The 22,134-nt window shown below is 36.1% G+C and overlaps 1 protein-coding gene across 3 annotated transcripts in view; it reads left to right on the top strand.

The window, feature by feature from the left end:
- SCFD1 (sec1 family domain containing 1) overlaps nucleotides 1-17,888 on the top strand; it is a 132,131-nt gene extending 114,243 nt beyond the window's left edge. The window contains exons 21-25 of one of the 3 annotated variants that reach the window (XR_011074312.1): nucleotides 1,077-1,129; nucleotides 3,333-3,366; nucleotides 3,860-3,925; nucleotides 11,619-11,890; nucleotides 17,521-17,888. Coding sequence is in view for 1 of the 3 variants with exons in the window: in XM_068546621.1 (XP_068402722.1) it covers nucleotides 1,077-1,129; nucleotides 3,333-3,366; nucleotides 3,860-3,925; nucleotides 11,619-11,687; nucleotides 17,521-17,544 (246 nt within the window). In the remaining 2 variants the exon portion in view is untranslated. Of the gene's footprint in view, nucleotides 1-1,076; nucleotides 1,130-3,332; nucleotides 3,367-3,859; nucleotides 3,926-11,618; nucleotides 11,891-17,520 lie in introns of those variants that run through there. The other 2 variants (XM_068546621.1, XR_011074313.1) reach the window with 2 other exon arrangements.
- Nucleotides 17,889-22,134: the final 4,246 nt, after the last annotated feature.

Below are 22,134 nucleotides of genomic sequence, written 5' to 3'. Positions count from 1 at the left end.
CTGAAGTCCAAAGAGTTCTGAAAACTAAGAGATTTTATATAACTCATTTGGTGGCAAAACCTAACCTTAACTCAAGTTGAGGTTCTTCGTACTTTTGATTTATCCTACTTTTTGTTAATGTTCATCTATTTAGCTCCAGAAATATTAACGTGTTAGATGATGGGGTGCTGCCCGCTAGGAATATTATATTATATATAGTTTATGCATGATATTATCTATCTGCAATTTTTTAAATTCAGAATTCCAAAATACATCTAACTGCAGAGGGTTCAATTATGAGAGACTGTGAACCTGTATTAGGTATTCTGAACATTCAGTAAAATCATAGACATATAATAATAATATAATAAATTCTAAAAGCAAAAATATTTAAGTACATTAGGTAATAAAACAGGTATATTTATTTTTCTTAGTTACTCTTTTTTGAAGTATAGTTGATTTTACAGTGTTGTGTTAGTTTCAGGTATACAGCAAAGTGATTCAGTTATATATATATATTCTTTTTCAGATTCTTTTCCCTTACAGATTATTACAGAATATTGAATATAGTTCCCTGTGCTATACAGTAGGTCCTTGTTGGTTATCTATTTTATATATAGTAGTATTCTTATGTTAATCCTAAACTCCTAATTTATCCCTCCGCCCCTTCCCCGCCTTGGTAACCATAAATTTGTTGTCTATGTCAAAACAGGTATATTTTTGAGAAGCAATATGCATAGTGGTTAAGAGCTGGGGCATTGAAACTAGACTACCTGGGTTCAAATCCTGGAGTTCCCACACTTACTTGTCATGTGACTTTAGGAAAGTTAAAATAACTTCTCTGTACCCCAACTTGCCCATCTGAAAAGTAGGGATAATAATAACTACCTCATAGGTGATACGGGATTATGTAATTTTACTTAGAACAATGTTTAACACACAGTAAGTGCTCGGTAAATGTTGATGGTGGTTACCCACTCTACCAAATTAATAGATTCGTTAGTAGATTCATCAGGTATTCTTAAAATAAGCCAAACTTGAACTTTCTAAAGAAAAATTCCATAGTCATGGTAAAGTTCTCTCTTTTTTTTTAATAGGAAACTGATGACTATAGATATTTTGATCCCAAAATGCTGCGGGGCAATGACAGGTAAGCAGCTCTTGTCTTGTGTAATTTGTTGTAGGTTTCCCCACCCTCACCAAGAACAGAAATAACTTTACTGATTTTTTGTTATAAATCAGTAACTGCTTATTATTAAAAATTCAAACTATATAGAAAACTGGTAAGTAAACAGTATGTATAATCTCTTTACCCAGAGGTAATCACTGGTAATTATACTTAACACTTTGATGCTTTTCCTTCCAAGTGTATACATGCAAAAAAATACATTTAGATGTTTGTTGTTTTTAATGAAATGATGAGGGTATTACAGACTGTGTGTGGGTGAAGAGAATTTGGATAATCTGTGTGTTTTTAAATGAATATTGTTATTGGACGAAATGAAAAGATGGGAGCTTTATGTTGGATACCAGTTGTTGGCTTTTTATTTAACTGGTCCATAAAATCTAAGCCCCTGGGAATCATTGCTGTGAATACGTTTTTATAGCAATGAAACATTCTGCAAATAATTTATATACTTTATGACAAACATGGTATGGTAAGGTATTTGTTAACTTTATTCTGGATATTATTTTTTAAGATTTAATCCATGGTGGTATGAAAAATAGCCTACAAGATACAGAAAAAGAATAGGCAGAATTAGGAGGGAAAAACCTTCCTGGAGGGATGGTCTTTAGCACCAAAACTTGGGTGAAGCTTCTTTATTGCCTATACCCTATGTTTGGGATCTTTAGAACTTTGTCTTTTCTCTATCCCAAGCTTTCACATCTTTGTAGGTAGTCAGAACGGATAATCTAGTCACTAGAAAGTTGATTATTAGATTGTTTTGATAACCTAAAAGATTATTCTTTTTTCTGAACTTATCAGAAACACTACCAAAGTTACAAAAGAAGCTGCTGGTAGCAACTGCAGCTGGCAAGAAAGAATTTGACAAAGAATAAATTATAGAAGGGAGAGAATGAGGAGTGACAACTAATGGGTATGGGGCTTCTTTGGCGAGTGATTAAAATGTTCTGAAATGAGACAGTGGTGATGGTTGTACAACTCTGCAAATATTCTAAAAACCACTGATTGTACACTTTAAAATGGTGGATTTGCAACTCTTGATGTTCTCGAGCTTACAATTTTTCCTTCCTTGTATTTGCATCAGTAGATATATTTTGCTTTTTAGAAACTTCTGAGAAATTCTTTTAATCTTCCCTATAGTTTATGCATGATAATGAGGAGGAATATTAGCATTGATAAGACAGTGAAACACAGTTTCATTTTTTAATAGACTCAGCCTTCTCTTGAGCTGTCTCATCACAATTAGATCTTGGTTTTTAATAACTAGTAATGCTGTGCTATTTAAGTCTCACTTCTCATCTCATGTCTACTCTTAGAGGAACTTAAAGCACTCTAGAAGGAAGTTTGTGAGGCGTTTCTGTCAAGGCAGCTACTGGCTCCTTCTATGGAACGTTGACACAGGCCACAGAAATGAGGAAAAGATGGAACTGTGGAATCAGCCTCTGAATAATTGAGAGGTTATAATAGCTCTCTCCCCTTGGTTGAGATTTTCAAAAATGGCTTGTGAGGAAAACCTAAGTTATCTTTGTAAAGCCTATTTTAGCACTCAAATATATATTTGACTCACAAAAGCTTTGAAAATTGTGTTTATTAAAAGATCTCTTTGACACCAAGAAAGTATTTTTGAAATATATTACAAATATATAAATGTGTAATTAATATATAAATATAAAAAAGCTATAGCAAAATACACATCCCTTCTTCCATCCCCTCTTTCCTTCCTAAATTGTTATCCTTCACATACATGCGTTTGCACAGTTTTTTCACAAATGTAGATACCCACAAACTAATCTGTTGAGTATGGTAAAAATTGTACATAATTTACTACTAAAGTATATATTTTATTAATTCACCTTATACCCAGATTTCCACTCCTCGTGGGAACTGTTGCTCAGTCTTTCCTTTTCCCTCTCAGTCTTCTCCTAGAATTTTATTTTTAAGTCAACAAGTTGTCCCATTCCCTTTGAGACACTGAGATATGTACTTCATCTAGCTGTTCCTCTGAATCCCACTTCACTACCTGGCTCAAAGAAGGTGAAGGAAGAAGAATTGTAAATACATAGCTAATAGTGCGTGCGTGCATGTGTGTGTTTCCCATGCCTATTTTATCCTTAAGTAAAGCTTTGGGTGAAATTGTTGTGTGTGTTTTTTGTTGTTGTTCTTACAGCTCAGTTCCAAGGAACAAAAATCCATTCCAAGAGGTAAGTTCATATAAAAATCCTCTGTCCCTGAAATGGAAGGATGAAAGGTAACCAAGCAGTCTTGAAGAATATCTTTGTCCTAAACATAGCTTTATGATGGTTACTGTATGGCAGTCTTGATAAATCCAATTCTATGTACCTAAGATTCTTTATAAATGACAAATTCAAAAATGACTTTTGGAAAAAGCCCTTTGGATTTATTTTGTATTGTTTAATTGAAGGATGAAGTTTATTTTCCTCAGAATTGTTTCTGAAAAATCTCTACTTCATTTCACTACTCAATAGAAATTAGAAATTTATAGACTTTTTTAAGAAATAAATTTCTTTATAATTGAAGTAGCATCAGGCACTTAGGTAAAAAAATACTAGCTAGCAAGGGATCACATCCTAAGTTGTGGAATGGGCTCCAGACTAAACCCCATGTTTGAGAGTTAAAATACTGTTTTAACTATTTCTTTTAACTTACCTATTTTTTTTCTGTTTGCATTTTTAGGCAATTGTTTTTGTGGTGGGAGGAGGCAACTACATTGAATATCAAAATCTTGTTGACTACATAAAGGTACATTTGACCTTTATATTCTTTTATCATTTGAGGTTTCACAGTTGTTCCATGTCTTTAACATACTAACATTGTCTGGTGGCTCCCCTGATTCTTACATAAGTCCTTTTCTAGAGGTAGTTTAAAAATCCAGCAGATGATAGGGAAAAATGCCCATATGTTCATTGTTTTCCTGTCACATTCATTTCTGGCCTAAAGTTTTACTTGATTTGGAAAATAATGTATCTTATTGATGTAATGTACTTTGCAGCTCTCTTATTTTGACTTTAAATGTTTAGATACCTCAAATAAGCCCCTGTTCCAAAAAAGTCTCCCTTGGTGAGATGATTTACTGAGCCCCATTTACCTGAATAATAAGCACTTTCCTCTCATCTTATTGACCTAAGTCAGCAACATACTTCGAACAAACTTGGAATGTCTGCTTTTTCAGCAAACAGGTGCTTTAGAGGTAGCACATTAGAAGTGGTGTGTTATTCAAAACTGACAGCAGCAGGGAGTGACAGACAACTAAGCAAAAGAATATGAAGGGAAAGGTGTAACTTGAAGAGCAAAAACACCATTTAAAATGTAGAGGCAACAGAACTAGTGACTGTTGCAATGACATTTTGTAATCTTCATTTATTCACTTAATATTGAATAATGATTATTCCTTATGTCCTGTATTACATAAGACTTCAATAAATGTAGAGGTTTTGGTACAGCAGGAGAAAAAAATACATAGGCAGATGTCCCAGAGCTTCAAAACCACCAGGTACCTCCAAGGATCCTAGCTCAGTTGCACATAACATGCTTCAGAATGTGAACCACCACTAAGAGCTATACCTTGGTCTCAGGGGAGCATCCGTCTTATACTAGGAGAGGTCTTTTATACCCCTCTCTGTTCATATAGCCAGCATCAGGCTGCATGACTAGGCTCAAAGGCAAAAACCAAGGGAACATAACAGAAACTAGGTGTAAACCATCAATCTGTACAATTTTTATTTTTAAACAGTGCTGACAAGCTAGTGCAAGTTGTCCCTTGGTCTGTCTGTGAACCTTGGGCAGGACTAAATTAATCTATTTCATTCAAGTTTGGCCAAGGGTCAACAACATGATTGGTTCCAGGTGTGTTCCCAAGGATAAACACAGGGTTACAACAGACCAGCTGAAATTAACCCTGTACTTATACCCCCATCCTTGGTTAAGCTTTCATAATGACATTTGTCAGCATTCTTTCTGCTTTTTTTTTTTTTTACATTATAGGACAGAAAAACAGGAAGGATAAAAAACCAAAATACTAACCATTTGTATAGTGTAGTGACTGAAACGCAGGTATAACTTTAAAGAAACATTGCAGTTTACCAGATATTCCAGTGCAAACTTGTTTTTAATCATGTATAGGCCTCACAACTCTTACCTCTCTCCACCACAGAAATTTTAATTTTGTGAATGTATTAATAAGTTGAATCAATGTAGCAAAAATTAATTGTTTAACTAAGTCTAGTTCTTTCTCTGATCAATCACCTCCATCAGAACAACATCAGGGTTATCAGTGGTAGATATGTAAGCCCACCAAGTTATTCTTTACTTGGTTTCAGGTTACAAAATTTTTTTTTTACCTTGATTATTACCCCCCACCCACAAAAACATGGTGTATAGGTAGGCACCTTTCTTAACAGATAATCACTCAGGTTCATATTTACACAATGGTCTTTGGCTCTTTTGTTGAACAGTTTCTTTTGTACGCATTTGAGCAGCAACAATATCCTAATTTTGCCTCCCGAAAGGGGTCCTCTGGAATATATAAAACCTATAAAATGAGAATACGTAAAACAAAAGGAAGCATTAGAATTATTCTAGGTGTTTATCCCCTAGATGTTATTGGCATCATCAAAACATAGCACGTGAATAAGCCCAGATTAAATCCTTCATAAACCTCCCAGAACCCATCTTGGACCTTCAGCTTCAAATAAAGGAGGCTATTTCTGCAGGTGTTATGGGCATCTATAAATTTAGGTAAGAGTATTATTCTCTTGCTCTCAGCCTCTTGCAAGATACCAAGATAATATTAGCTTTTTCTTTTCTTTTTTTGGTATTATTTACTTACTGGCTACATTCCTGAGAATCAAGACTTCTCCATCATCCATGTGTCATTAATTCTTACCCAGAATTTGGCCCTTGGTTTAGAAGACGATCAGATTCAGCAAGACGCTTGATCCATAGAGCTGGCAACAGTATGAGATTGGCCAGTACTTTCCCCTTTCTTCATTCCCAGTCATAGGAGGCAGGTAGGATAAGTGCGAGTTTATAGGACTGTGTTATCCACTGGTTAGTACAGATGCAGAAACTATTAATCCCAGTTTACACAGATGAAGAAACATCCCATACCATCATTCCTCAGACAGATTTAGAGGTATTGTCTTGATGTCTTGCTTGCAGTTAATCCTTTCTTCAGACCCTGTAAATGTGATTCATGTCCCTGTACTACAGGATCAGGCAGAGAAAAAGAAACATTTTTAGAATTGCAGGAGAAATTTTTAGTGGTTTCTGTGTTACTACCCCACTTCCTCCCTCCCCTGTTTTCCCAGGGTATCTCAACAATCTCTTGGCTGTTGATTCCCCCTTTAATTAAATGCCTGTTCTGTTTTAACACACATTCTGTCATGCAAGCCACTCTTTCTGTCTCTTATTAGAAAGAGATGTGCCTAATTTAGAAAGTAGATGTTTCAAATGTCAGTTTCAGTTTTCATTCCGTCCACTACTTTGTGTTCGGTAAGGTATATGATGTCGGTCTATTGTGTATGCTTCTTAGCATGCTGTTGAACTGCACCTGCAGCAAAATGGGTTCCTTTGTCAAGTGATGTATATAAAGGAAGTCCAAATTGAAACAGTTTCTGCTGTGATGTTAAAGGTGTTAAAGGTATTTGCTTTAGTCACCAGGTGTATAAGTCCAAATCCAAAATGAGTGTCTATTCTGGGTAAAACCTATTGCTGTCCACCTGGAACCATAGGTAATGGGGCCAGTGTAATTCTATGTAAACATGTATTTGGAATTGCTGGGTCATAATAACTGTGTTTAACCATGTGAGGAACTGCCAGATTGTTTCCAAAAACAATGTAAAATGCACCATTTTACATTCCCACCAGCAGTGTATGAGGGTTCTGATTTCTCCACGTCACTGCCAGGACTTATCTGACTTTTTGATTTCGGCCTTACTAGTGGGTGTGAAGTGGTATCTCATTGTGGTTTTGATTGCATTTCCATGATGACTTAAATGATGTCAAGCATCTTTTCATGTGCTTATTGGCCATTTGTATATCTTCTTTGGAGAAATGTCTATTGAGATCCTTTGCCCATTTTTTAATTGGGTTATTTTGCCTTTTTACTACTGACTTGTAAGAGTTCTTTATATAATCTAGATACAAGTCCCTTATCTTGATATATGATTGCAAATATTTTCTCCCATTCTTTGATCTTTTCACCTTCTACCTGGTGTCCTTTAAAGTACAAACCTTTATTTTTTCTTTTGTTGCGTGTGCTTTTGGTGTCATATCTAGGAATTCTTTGCCAAAGCCAAGGTCATGAAAATTTACTCCTGTGTTTTCTTCTATAGGTTTTGTAGTTTTTGCTCTTACATTTAGGTCTTTGATCCATTTTGAGTTAATTTTTGTGTATAGAATAAAGTCCAGCTTCATTCTTTTACATATGGCTATCCAGGTTGTGCTAGCACCATTTATTGAAAAGACTATTTTTCCCCACTGAGTGGTCTTGTAATAGAGGGAGGCAGTGTGCAGCCCTTAGCACGCAGCCTTTGCTGGGTGCCATTACTGGGCAACCCATTACCAGGCAATGGTTACTGAGAGACCACTAACTAGAGCTGGGGTTAGGAGGTCCCGCTCAGTCATTGGTCGGCAGAGTGGTGGTCATCAGGCGGAGCGAGGTAAGAGGCGGATCCTGGCCTCCTCTCTGGGGCCCTCCAGCTCACCCAGCCTCAGGCCAGCAGATGAGCTAGAGGGCGCCAGGGAACAGGCTGGGGGGTGTGTCCTGCAGAGCTCTAGAGCCCTCACCAAGGCCACCCACTGGCCAGGCACAGGCCTTGAGGCGGCAGTGAACCTCTCCCCCATCCCTACCTCCATGACCTGATGGCGGCGGCAGTCTGCATGGGACACAGTCTGCAGGACCTGGCCCCCGCCATTTGGGCGGCCTGAGGAGCCTGAGGGCCAGTTGGGTCCTGGGTGCCTGGCTCCCTCAGTGATGACAGCTGGGCAGGGTCTGGGGACCTGGCCCTGACGGAGCCACCAACTGAGATCTGCCTCCTCTTAGCCAGGACCTGGACCTTGGAAGGTGAAAGTTGTGCCTTGGGACCTTGCCCTTTCTTGTCAGAACAGAGAATAACATTTGTTTGGTGGAGATTTACAGGAACATCGTTACCTGACCATGACCTGACCTCAAGAACAAAGGATCTGACACCAAGAAGTTTGCAACAACTAACCAAGCCCTCCCTCACTTCTCCTATAAAAAGGTCTTTGCTGAAAGCTTTCGGGGAGTTTGGGGGTTTTAAGGCATGAGCCACCCATCTCCTTGCATGGCCCTGCAATAAACCTTTCTCTGTTCCAAACTTCGACGTCTTGGTATTGTTTGGCCTCACTGTGTGTCAGGCACATGGACTTGCGTTTTGGTAACAGTCTTGGCAGGCTTGTTGAAAATCAGTTGACCATACATGTATGGGTTTATTTCTGGACTCTCAACTCTATCCCATTGATCCATAGGTCTATCCTTGAGCCGGTACTACACTGTAGTAAGTTTTGAAATCAGGATATGTGAGTCCTCCTACTTTATCCTTTTTCAAGATTGTTTTGGATTTTCTGGGTTCCTTGCAATTCCGTATGAATTTGAGGATCAGCTGTTAATGGCAGTTGGATTCTGATTAATAGGGATTGCATTGAACCTATAGATAAGATGAAAATACTCCCCAAAACTTAACACTATTAAGTCTTCTAATCCATGACATGGACTGTTTTTCCATTTATTTACATCTTTTTCTTTCAACATTTTTTGGTTCCTTTGCAGTTTGTTGTTATTTTCAGAGTTTAAGCTTTGTATTTCTTTGAGGTTTACTCCTATGTATTTTTTATGCTATTATGGATGGAATTGTTTGCATTTCATTTTTGCAACAGTATAGAAATCTGATTGTTATATATTGATCTTGTGTCCAGCAACCCTATTGAACTCATTTATTAGTTCTGATAGTTTTTTTTTTGTTTTTTGATTTTTAGGATTTTCTATATACAAGATCATGTTAACTCAATAGAATTAGTTTAACTTCTTCCTTAACCTATCTGGAATGTTTTTCTTGCCTAGCCACCCTGGCTAGAACCTCCAGTACAATATTTAATAGAAGAGTCCAGAGCAGACCTCTTTATCTTCTTCCTGATCTTAGGGATAAAGCATCCAATCTTTCACCATTAAGTTTGCTGATACCTATGGGTTTTTAATAGAGCCATTAATGTTTAGTAGCTGCTAAGACATGTAGTTTAATTATCCTGAGAATTCTTTGTTTTTTAATCCCGTTTGGTCTTACTGTTTCCTTTGTTCTGAGTAATCTTCATCTTCATCTTCTTCCTATCATTCAGCCCCATTCAGGGGAAACTGAGCTAGTAGGTCTATGACAGCCTCCCTCATGACATTGGAAACCTATGTTAGTGCAACCTTGTACTATGAAACAAAACTTATGGCTTATGCCTACAAGAGACTTGTAATTGAGAATTTATCTAACATGGCACTGGATTTATACCAGTTCAGAAAACAACGGGCAAGTGCCATTTTTGTTGGGAAGGCAAAGAAAATACTATATTGGTTCTAGGTGATTTATTTAGTAATGATGTTAGTCTAACTTACAATGTAACTGCTATTTGGTATAACACTGATGTATTTGATAAAAATTAATTGGATTGATTTTTAACAAGACATTTGATAATACTGATATCAATGACCAAATGTATTGGGAATTTTACTTAAAGCCACCACAAGTTGTTCTTTTGATGGAAGGTGATTGGCTAGAGAATTAACTAGATTTAGTTAATAATTAATTGTTACATTGAATCAAGGTATTAGTACATTAGTTCAATTTTTAATGGAAGGAAGAAATATCAAATTTGTGCATAATTAAGAATAAATTTACACTGAAATATTACTAAACTGCAGTGTTAAAAATTAAAGCTATACCTACCTTACTGGATGATACAAAAGATTAGAATTTTTGTGTTTACCTTTGTTTTTGTATTCTATAAATGCTATAAAAGATGAAAAATGATGACAAATAATTAGAATTAAGAAAGCTTGTCAAGAGTGGAGAGGGAATGTACTTATATAAGCACAAGATTAATCTCAGCTAGTTAATATACCCTGTGCTAACGTTTGGCCAACCCTGAATGAAATGTATTAACTAGTGTTTAAAATAGGCCTGTGCTAGGGTCCAAGATAGACTAGGGGGCAACTTGCACTAGCTTGTCAACATTCTTTAACGGAAAATGTAAAGATTGATTTGCACCTGGTTTCTGTCATGTTTTCTTGTTTCTGCTGTTAAGCCTAGTCACGGAGCCTGATTCTGGCTATGTGATCAGAGAGGTATAAAAGACCCTTTCTTGGACAAGACTGGGGCTCCACTGAGACCAGGGTATCTCCACTGTATCTTGGTGGTTCACAACTGAAAATGAAATGTGTCATATTACTGAGATGGGGTCCTGGGAGCTGTGCCTAGAAGTTTTGGACCCCTCTCATGTTTCCCTATGTACTGTGACCTCTACCCTTTTGTGAGTATAGCCTCGAGAATCCCAATTATATGACCCTATTTAATGGCTGCACGTACCATCTCATTTTGAAGAAAAGGAGAGTGAGGTGTGACTTTCGTTTTACTTGTTCTCAGAGAAGGTCAGCTAGAACATTTATTAAGCCCGTGATGTTATTCGGCTCATACATCACAGAGAAATGTCCTTATCTTGTATTACAAAGCTGTAATTCTTTTTGTTCCTGATTAATTAATCATATTTGCTTTGTTATGGAATAAACTTTTTACTTTACAAAAGAAATCTTACAAATTTGCCTTCAAGTTCACAATACATGTAAGAATTTCAGCATTAAGAACTTACCAAAATTCTCCAGTCACAAAGTTTTGACTGCTTGTAATTGGGTTCCAACATTCTGTCAAAATTCAGAATGAAATTCATAGAGTTACAGAATGGAATAGGGTATATTAAGACATAAATACTGTATTATCACAAATGAGTCTGAAATGACAGTCCATGCTACTCACACCATATCCTACTTTCAGTGTAACAAAACTTGAAGAATGTTTTCTTCAAGTAGTTACAGATCTTACATTGGAAGAATGTTGGCCTAAGATTTTATAAATAATTGTGGCTCCCATGAAATGTGTCAGTAATCACATTCCTTCTATTTTCAGTGTAAATGGCACTAGAAGTGTACCTACCACCTATATTTTGAGGAAAAAAAAAAAACTATGCCCATTTCACTCCTTTATTCCATGTAATTTTAGGATAGACATGTGTACACTAAAATCCAATACTCCCCCCACCCCAAAATTAAAACTTTTAAGAATAACAAAAAGTCTTACTAGGTTTAACCCCTCTTCTTGGGAATATTGAAAATATTACTTGTTACTTGTATCTGAGCTCTGTATCTGATTTTTTACAGGGGAAACAAGGCAAGCACATCTTATATGGCTGCAGTGAACTTTTTAATGCTACACAGTTCATAAAACAGGTAAAGTGTACTTTTTAGATTGTTTCTGTTAACATACCCTAAGTTGCTGTTGATATTTTTCAGAAGAGAGCAAGATAATCATGTTCATCTGAACCAGCTGAAACTAAAAGCCATAGAGCTAAAAGAATGTAAGGTTTTACCATGGACAACTATAAAGGAAACTCTTATAAGTAACATTTCCATTATCCCAAATCTATGAAAAGGTAAATTTAATTCAGAAAATTTTTAATTGGAGTAGTGTTACTCACTTAGGCTAAATTCGGTTCAGCATTTCCTTGACATACTGTCCACATTTCTGACTTTGCCAAGCTGAGAAATTAAGTAACCTTATTAAGGGGTTTTATGTGCTCAGTTGATACAGCAGAATTACATTCACCTTGCAAGGTAATGATAGCAGTAGCTGAGGTGTACAGTCTTTACATTCTTTTACTATTGTTCCCACTACTGTTCTCAGTAATTACATTAACTTCAACTTTTTAAAGCTTAAACTACCTGAGATGCTCAATAGGCTGACCAATAATATCCATTCACCCTTGCCTTGGCTGCCATAAAAATCATAACTGTACCCTGTGTTCGTTTTTAGCAGCTCTTCCTAGCATCTTTTTCTAGCACAAGTTTCTTACCCACATTATATGGTTCTTGTATTTTTAACCTTAATGTGGTGGCCCAGTGGTATTATGAGAATTTCAGACATACAGAAAAACTGAAGAGAATTTGCATTGAACACGTGCATACTCCCCATTAACATTTTATTGTACTTGCTTTATAACATACCTGTCCATCTTTCCATTCTTCATTCTATTCCTTGCTCCACCTTTATTAATTTCAGAGTAACTTGTAACTATCAGTACACTTCCCCCTTAATACTTCATTGCCAATATCATTAACTAGATTTCATTATTTGTTTAGTTTGTTGTTGTTGTTGTTTTACCTTTGGAGATAAAATTTACAATAGTGAAATACACGTATCTTAAGTGTACATTCCTAACTTTGTCAGATGTTTCGTTCACCTGAGTATAACCCAAACCCCTATCAAGATACAGAACCATTACACCACAGAGTTCCTTTATGGCCTTTGCCAGCCAATCCTTGCTCCTAGTCGAAGCCTGCTCCCAAAACACTGTCTTGATGTTTTTCCACCATAGATTAGCCTTGCCTATTTTAGAACATCATGTAAATGGAATTTTTCTTCGTTAGGTTAACTAGAAGATTCTCAATTTTGTTAATCCTTTTAATGAACCAGATGGTGTTAATGCTAATTTCCTCTATTTGTTTTCTTTTTTTTTAACCCTTGAATTGTATTTTATTTTTTTTGAATTTTACTTATTTTTTTTTACACTGGAGATTCTTATTACTTATCTATTTTATACTCTATTTGTTTTCTGTTCATTGGTTTCTACTTTTTATTATTTCCTTTGTGTTGATTGCTTTGGGTTTACTTTGTTCTTCTTTTACTAGCTTCTGATATTGGATAATCATTAAGTCATTAACTTTAGTTTTTCTTTTCTAAAATAAGCATTGAAAATCATAAAATTTAAACTCTTGCCAAACACTGCTTTAGCCACATTCTACAAATGTTGATGTTATGTTTTTATTACCATTGTTGAAAATATTTTTAATTTACCTGGTAGTTTATTCTTTAGCGAATGTATAGAGATCTATTGTTGTTTCAAGTATTTGTGGGTGTCTAGATATCTTACTCATACTGATTTCTAATTTAATTCCCTTTTTGTCATAGAACATTCTATACATAAGTTCATTATTTCAGAATTTATTTAAATTCCTCTTCTGGCCCAACATATGGTCTATCTTGTTAAGCACTCCATATGCACTTAAAAAAGAACATGCATTATGCAGAAGTTGAAGGAAGGGTTCTATAAACATTAATTTGGTCAAGGTAGTTGATAGCATTACTTAGATCCTCTATGTCTTTATTGATTTTTTTTTTTTTTTTGGTCTAGTTCTATCAGGTATTGAAAGATTGGTATTAAAATCTCTGACTGTGATTGTGGAATTGTCTCTTCCTTTAGTTCTGTCAATTTCTGCTTTTTGTGTTTTTAAGTTCTGTTATTAGGTACATACAGACTTATGATTATTGTATATTCCTGATGAATGGATTCTTTTATATGCAATATTCCTCTACATATCTGGTAATGCTCTTTGTCTTGAGGTCTGCTTTATCTGACATTAATATAGCCACCCTAGCATTCTTACACTTAGTTTGCATCTTATAACTTTTCCATCTGTTTACTTTCAACTTGTCTATGAATTTATATTTAAAGCATATATCTTGTAGGTAGAATATAATTGGATCTTGTGTTGTTTTTTTTAAAACCATTATACAGTCTCTTTTAATTGGAGTCTATTGGTCTTTTAACATCTAATGTAATTACTAATATGATTAGATTTAGGTCTAGCACTTTACTATTTCCTCTGTTCCTCTTTCCTACCTTTCTTTGTATTACTTGAACACTTTTTAGAATTCTACTTTAATTCATCCACAGATTTTTTTTTTAGCTATATCTCTGCATTACGAATTTAGGGTTGCTCTGTTATGCCACTTGCGTTAAATGTAGAAACCTTGCAACCATACATACCCTCAACATTTATGCTGTGATTGTCATATTTTACCTCTACATACATCATTAACCTCACAAGACAGTAGACAGTGTTACCATTTGTGCTTCAGTCATGTTTATAATAAAGACGTAAATCTTTGCATTTATATGGATATAAATTCCAGTGCTCTTCATCCCTACTTATAGCTTTTCTTTTTTTTCTTTTTTTTTGGCTGCATTGGGTCTGCATTGCTGCACGTGGGCTTTCTCTAGTTGCCATAAGCGGAGTCTACTCATTGTTGCGATGCACGGAAATTCTCATTGCAGTGGCTTCTCTTGTTGCGGAGCACGGGCTCTAGGTGCGTGGGCTTCAGTAGTTGTGGCACGCAGGCTCTAGTGCACAGGCTCAGTAGTTGTGGTGCACGGGCTTAGTTGCTCCGCGGCATGTAGGATCTTCCTGGACCAGGGCTCGAACCCTGTGTCCCCTCCATTGGCAGGCGGATTCTTAACCACTGTGCCACCAGGGAAGTCCCCCTACTTATAGATTTTAATTTCCATCTGTTGACTGAAAAACTTTTAGCATTCACTGTAGCTCTGGTATGCTAGCAGTGAGTTCTCTTGATTTTTTAATTAGATGAAAATGTCTTTATTTCACCTTTATTCTTAAATAATTATATATATATATATATATATATATATATATATATATACACACACACACACATCTGTACATATATATAAATATTTTTTCTGGATACAAAATTCTGATAGACAGTTTTTCAGCACTTTAAAGATGTCAGTCCGCTGTCTTCTGTCCTTCATTGTTTCTTATAGGAAGTCAGCAGCCATTCAGATCAGTGTAAATTTTTTTTTTAACATCTTTATTGGAGTATAATTGCTTTACAATGGTGTGTTACTTTCTGCTTTATAACAAAGTGAATCAGTTATACATATACATATATCCCCGTATCTCTTGCATCTCCCTCCCTCCCACCCTCCCTATCCCACCCCTCTAGATGGTCACAAAGCACCAAGCTGATCTCCCTGTGCTATGAGGCTGCTTCCCACTAGCTATCTATTTTACGTTTGGTAGTGTATATATGTCCATGCCACTCTCTCACTTTGTCCCAGCTTACCCTTACCCCTTCCCGTATCCTCAAGTCCATTCTCTAGTAGGTCTGCGTCTTTATTCCGATCTTGCCCCTAGGTTCTTCATGACCTTTTTTTTTAGATTCCATATATATGTGTTAGCATATGATATTTGTTTTTCTCTTTCTGACTTACTTCACTCTGTATGACAGACTCTAGGTCCATCCACCTCATTACAAATACCTCCATTTCGTTTCTTTTTATGGCTGAGTAATATTCCATTGTATATATGTGCCACATCTTCTTTATCCATTCATCTGTTTTGGACACTTAGGTTGCTTCCATGTCCTGGCTATTGTAAATAGAGCTGCAATGAACATTTTGGTACATAACCCTTTTTGAATTATGGTTTTCTCAGGGTCAGATCAGTGTAAATTTATATGTAATGCATAATCTCTCTCTGGTGCTTTCAAGATTTTATCATTATCTTTGGTTTTCAGCAATTTAATTATAATGTATCTATGCATGACTTCTGTGTATCTTGCTTGGGGATCACTGAGCTTCCTGAATCTATAAATTTATACCTTCACCAAATTTAGGGAATTTTCAGCTGTTTGTTAGTTCTTCAAGAATTTTTATGCCCATTTTTGTCTCTCCTTTTGGGACTCCATTTACATTTATGTATGTTTAACTTTTTATAGTGTCCCACAAATCCCTGAGGATTCTGTTCTTTAACATCTATAAGTTGCTCTGTCTTCAGATTCAATAAGTCTTTCTTCTGCTGTCTCCATTCTGCTGTTTGATGTATTTACCAGTTCTTTAATTTTCACTTGTATTTTTAAAAAATGTAGTTTATATTTTTATGTTGAGATTTCCTTTTTTCATTCATTGTGAGCCTATTTTTCATTATTTCATTGAGGATATTGTCCTAGCTGCTTTTAAAACGTGGTCTACTATGGGCCCACCCTTGGGGTCCAGTGGTTAAGACACTGCACTTCCAATGCAAGGGGTACAGGTTCAATCCCTGGTTGGGGAAGTAGGATCCCATATGCCATGCAGCATGGCCAAAAAAAAACCCTGGTCTATTATTACTACACGTGGATCATCTCACTGTTGGTTTCCATTGTCTTTCCCCCTAGAGAATGGCTCCATTTTCCTGTTTCTTCATATGTTTACTAATTTTAGATTGTATCCTTTACATTGTGAATGTTATATTTTGGAAACTGAATTCTATTTCTCTGAAGAGTGTTGGTCAGAACCAAAGTTCAAACTCTGTCTCTTGGGTAGCAGTTCAAATCTCACCTGTTTGTTAGTCTCTCTCATTCATGAGTGGTTCAGGGTTTCACCATAGATTTAGGAAGTCTATATACAGAATTTAGGGCTCCTTCACATTGGCCCTCTCCAGGATTTCCCCCTCACTTTCCAGTAGCTTTAGTTGCCCCCAAACTCTTTTCTCTGGTTTTTCAGGCCAGAAAGACTGCAGGTTTTCTGTCAGTTTTAGCTGCCAGTATAGCACCAGCTGTGGCCTGCCTTCAGGCTAAGAGCCACAGAACCAGAGAACTCAGTCCGTGCTATTCCCTCCTTCCAAGTGTTGATTCTGTTCCAGAAGCCACCTGCTTTCAGTTGCTCCCCATTGCCTACAGGTAGTTGGTTTTTGTATTTGTTTAAAGTTTATAATTTCTATCTCTCTCTCTCTCATAGACTTGGTGCAATAGTTTACCCAGCCTTCCAGAATTGAAAGCCTTTTCCCTTCCTTTTAATGATCTTTAGAAATATATTAAATGTATTTCTAATTTCTTTTAGAAATAAAATGTATAGAAAAGTGAACTGTCAGCAGTAAAGTCACACATGATGTTGCTTTTCTTTACATTTTCATACTGAGTTAATATTAATTTTTTTATTCTCAGGTTTTTGTTTTCCATTACTTGAATTTACTCCTATATAATGTTTACACATCTTTTTGCCATGACAGTTTTTAAATATCTACGAATCTTAAACATTTGAGTTAGTGGTGAATATTGAATGAAAGTGTATTATTCTAGAAATGCAGTGCATGAAATAGAAAGCCTGGATTTTACCATGATAAAAGTGTGCATTTAAGGTGTTTACAAATATAATTGAAGCCCAAGTTTCTTTTGTGATTAAAAACAGTAATATTTATGATTTTATGTTTTGTTTTGTTTTAGCTGTCACAACTTGGACAAAAATAACACAGAAGAACCTTAACATGAGAATTTATTTAGAACTTGGATAAATGTAAAAAGTCAAAAGAACCAGATGTTTCCTTTCTTCATATCAATGTCCTAACAGTGAAACTTAGAGTTATTTGTTAATTTTTAAGGAAATTCTATACTTAATATAATGTGTACTGATTAAAACAATAAAGCATTTCAGAAATAAATTTTAACATTGTACATTATCTCTCCTGTTATGTTTGACAAATGAGAAAGAAAGTACTTTGGAAGGAAGGAAAGCTCTGTCTGAATATAATGTTAAAATATTAATATAATAACCAATATGTTATGATTGAAGCTAGTAAAAGTTTAAGAATGTACTATACAAGTGTTATTTGATTGGTTCATGAATCTCCTACATCTCCTAAATTGTATGCATTTTAATTGTAAAATTACCTTCCCATGGTTTGTTTCCCATGTTGCCTCTAGATTTTATAGCCACTTTAATGTCTCTTCTCTGTCTGGCACACCTACATACATTTTATCACATAAAATCCCTCCTTTATATAATGTCAAAAGTCAAACATTAACATCTGGAATGGACAAATACAAAATATTATCCTGTAAAGTTCTAAATAATATGTAAAAGTAAGTGTTAAATTTGATTCTAACCTTCCTATCTGCCTGGCACGCAGCACTAAAAAGGAATGTTGATCAGTTATATATCTCAAGGCAGTCATAAGATAAAAGCAAACCAATCGCTCCAGAGAAAAAAACTGTTCCTATTATAAAGGCCAGGGAGCTTTTCCTCCTAATGAGCCTCATCAAGAGAAGTCTGTAGTGTTACAGACAACATCCTGATGATAATAGATAAGACAACAGATTAATTAACAGAACTGCTTCTTTCTGCACCCCCACCTACCATGAGTCAATGCCATGGTACCAAAGCACAGGTCAAGAAAAATAATTCTAGGTGGGTAGTGGTTGGCTAATCTGACTTATTCCTGGGATGAAATTTAAAGCATGTTTGGACTGCTATAACAAATTACCATAGGCTGGGTGGCTTATACAACAAACATGTATTTCTCACAATTCTGGATGCTGGGAATTCTAAGATCAAGGTACCAGCAGATCCACTGTCTGGTGAGAACCTTCTTCCTGATTTGCAGACAGCCATGTGTCCTCACATGGTGGAGAGTACAGAGCAAGCTCTGGTCCCTCCATCCCCTTTTAAAGGCACTAATCCCATTGTGGGGACTCCACCCCATGACCTCATCCAAACCCAGTTACCTCCCAAAGACCCTACCTCCAAATACCATTACATTGGGGAAAAGACAGTCTATTCAATAAATGGTGCTGGGAAAACTGGACAGCTACACGTAAAAGAATGAAATTAGAACATTCTTTAACACCATACACAAAAACAAACTCAAAATGGATTAAAGACCTAAATGTAAGACCTAATACTATAAAGCTCTTAGAGGAAAACATAGGCAGAACATTTTTGACATAAATGGTGCAATATCTTTTTTGATCCGTCTCCTAGAGCAATGGAGATAAAGACAAAAATAAACGGGACCTAATTAAACTCAAAAGCTTTTTTGCACACAAAGGAAACCATAAAAAAAATGAAAAGACAACCCACATAATGGGAGAAAATATTCGCAAACAATGTTACCGAGGAGGGATTCATTTCCAAAATTTACAAACAGCTCATCCAGCTCAATATCAAAAAAACAAACAACCCAATCAGAAAGTGGACAGAAGACCTGAATAGACATTTCTCCAAAGAAAACATACCGATGGCCAACAGGCACATGAGAAGATGCTGAACATTGCTGATTATTAAAGAAATGCAAATCAAAACTACAATGAGACATCACCTCACACCAGTCAGAATGACCGTCATCAAAAAGTCTACAAACAGAGAGCTTCCCATCAAGCCTCTTAGATAGCCTCAACCACCAGAGGGCAGACAGCAGAAGCAAGAAAAACTACAATCCTGCAGCCTGTGGACAAAAAACCACAGTTAGAGAAAGATAGACAAGATGAAAAGGCAGAGGGCTATGTACCAGATGAAGGAACAAGAAAAAACCCCAGAAAAACAACTAAATGAAATGGAGATAGGCAACCTTCCAGAGAAAGAATTCAGAATAATGATAGTGAAGATGATCCAGGACCTCGGAATAAGAATGGAGGCAAAGATTGAGAAGATGCAAGAAATGATTAACAAAGACCTAGAAGAATTAAAGAACAAACAAACAGAGATGACCAATACAATAACTGAAATGAAAACTACACTAGAAGGAATCAATAGCAGAATAACTGAGGCAGAAGAACGGATAAGTGACCTGGAAGACAGAATGGTGGAATTCACTGCTGCGGAACAGACTAAAGAAAAAAGAATGAAAAGAAATGAAGACAGCCTAAGAGACCTCTGGGACAACATTAAACGCAACAACATTTGCATTATAGGGGTCCCAGAAGGAGAAGAGAGAGAGAAAGGACCAGAGAAAATATTTGAAGAGATTATAGTCGAAAACTTCCCTAACATGGGAAAGGAAATAGCCACCCAAGTCCAGGAAGCGCAGAGAGTCCCATACAGAATAAACCCAAGGAGAAACACGCCGAGACACATAGTAATCAAAGTGGCAAAAATTAAAGACAAAGAAAAATTATTGAAAGCAGCATGGGAAAAACGACAAATAACATACAAGGGAACTCCCATAAGGTTAACAGCTGATTTCTCAGCAGAAACTCTGCAAGCCAGAAGGGAGTGGCATGATATACTTAAAGTGATGAAAGGGAAGAACCTACAACCAAGATTACTCTACCCGGCAAGGATCTCATTTAGATTTGATGGAGAAATCAAAAGCTTTACAGACAAGCAAAAGCTAAGAGAATTCAGCACCACCAAACCAGCTCTACAACAAATGCTAAAGGAACTTCTCTAAATGGGAAACACAAGAGAAGAAAAGGACCTACAAAAACAAACCCAAAACAATTAAGAAAATGGTCATAGGAACATACATATCGATAATTACCTTAAACGTGAATGGATTAAATGCCCCATCCAAAAGACATAGACTGGCTGAATGGATACAAAAACAAGACCCATATATATGCTGTCTACAAGAGACCCACTTTAGACCTAGGGACACATACAGACTGAAAGTGAGGGGATGGAAAAAGATATTCCACGCAAATGGAAATCAAAAGAAAGCTGGAGTAGCTATACTCATATCAGATAAAATAGACTTTAAAATAAAGAATGTTACAAGAGACAAGGAAGGACACCACATAATGATCAAGGGATCAATCCAAGAAGAAGATATAACAATTATAAATATATATGCACCCAACACAGGAGCACCTCAATACATAAGGCAACTGCTAACAGCTATAAAAGAGGAAATTGACAGTAACACAATCATAGTGGGGGACTTTAACACCTCACTTACACCAATGGACAAATCATCCAAAATGAAAATAAATAAGGAAACAGAAGTTTTAAATGACACAATAGACCAGATAGATTTAATTGATATATATAGGACATTCCATCCAAAAACAGCAGATTACACGTTCTTCTCAAGTGCGCATGGAACATTCTCCAGGATAGATCACATCTTGGGTCACAAATCAAGCCTCAGTAAATTTAAGAAAATTGAAATCATATCAAGCATCTTTTCTGACCACAACGCTATGAGATTAGAAATCAATTACAGGGAAAAAAACGTAAAAAAGACAAACACATGGAGGCTAAACAATACGTTACTAAATAACCAAGAGATCACTGAAGAAATCAAAGAGGAAATAAAAAAATACCTAGAGACAAATGACAATAAAAACACGACGACCCAAAGCCTATGGGATGCAGCGAAAGCAGTTCTAAGAGGGAAGTTTATAGCTATACAAGCCTACCTAAAGAAACAAGAAAAATCTCAAGTAAGCAATCTAACCTTACACCTAAAGAAACTAGAGAAAGAAGAACAAACAAAACCCAAAGTTAGCAGAAGATAATAAATCATAAAGATCAGAGCAGAAATAAATGAAATAGAAACAAAGAAAACAATAGCAAAGGTCAATAAAACTAAAAGCTGGTTCTTTGAGAAGATAAACAAAATTGATAAGCCATTAGCCAGACTCATCAAGAAAAATAGGGAGAGGACTCAAATCAATATAATCAGAAATGAAAAAGGAGAAGTTACAACAGACACCACAGAAATACGAAGCATCCTAAGAGACTACTACAAGCAACTTTATGCCAATAAAATGGACAACTTGGAAGAAATGGACAAATTCTTAGAAAGGTATAACCTTCCAAGACTGACCCAGGAAGAAACAGAAAATATGAACAGACCAATCACAAGCAATGAAATTGAAACTGTGATTAAAAATCTTCCAACAAACAAAAGTCCAGGACCAGATGGCTTCACAGGTGAATTCTATCAAACATTTAGAGAAGAGCTAACACCTGTCCTTCTCAAACTCTTCCAAAAAATTGCAGAGGAAGGAACACTCCCAAACTCATTCTATGAGGCCACCATCACCCTGATACCAAAACCGGACAAAGACACTACAAAGAAAGAAAATTACAGACCGATATCACTGATGAATATAGAT

This window comes from Eschrichtius robustus, chromosome 1, assembly GCF_028021215.1.
Source record: "Eschrichtius robustus isolate mEscRob2 chromosome 1, mEscRob2.pri, whole genome shotgun sequence".
Classification (NCBI taxonomy): domain Eukaryota; kingdom Metazoa; phylum Chordata; class Mammalia; order Artiodactyla; family Eschrichtiidae; genus Eschrichtius; species Eschrichtius robustus.
The sequence above is the reverse complement of the archived record's forward strand: the minus strand, read 5'-3'. Positions and strand labels throughout refer to the sequence as shown.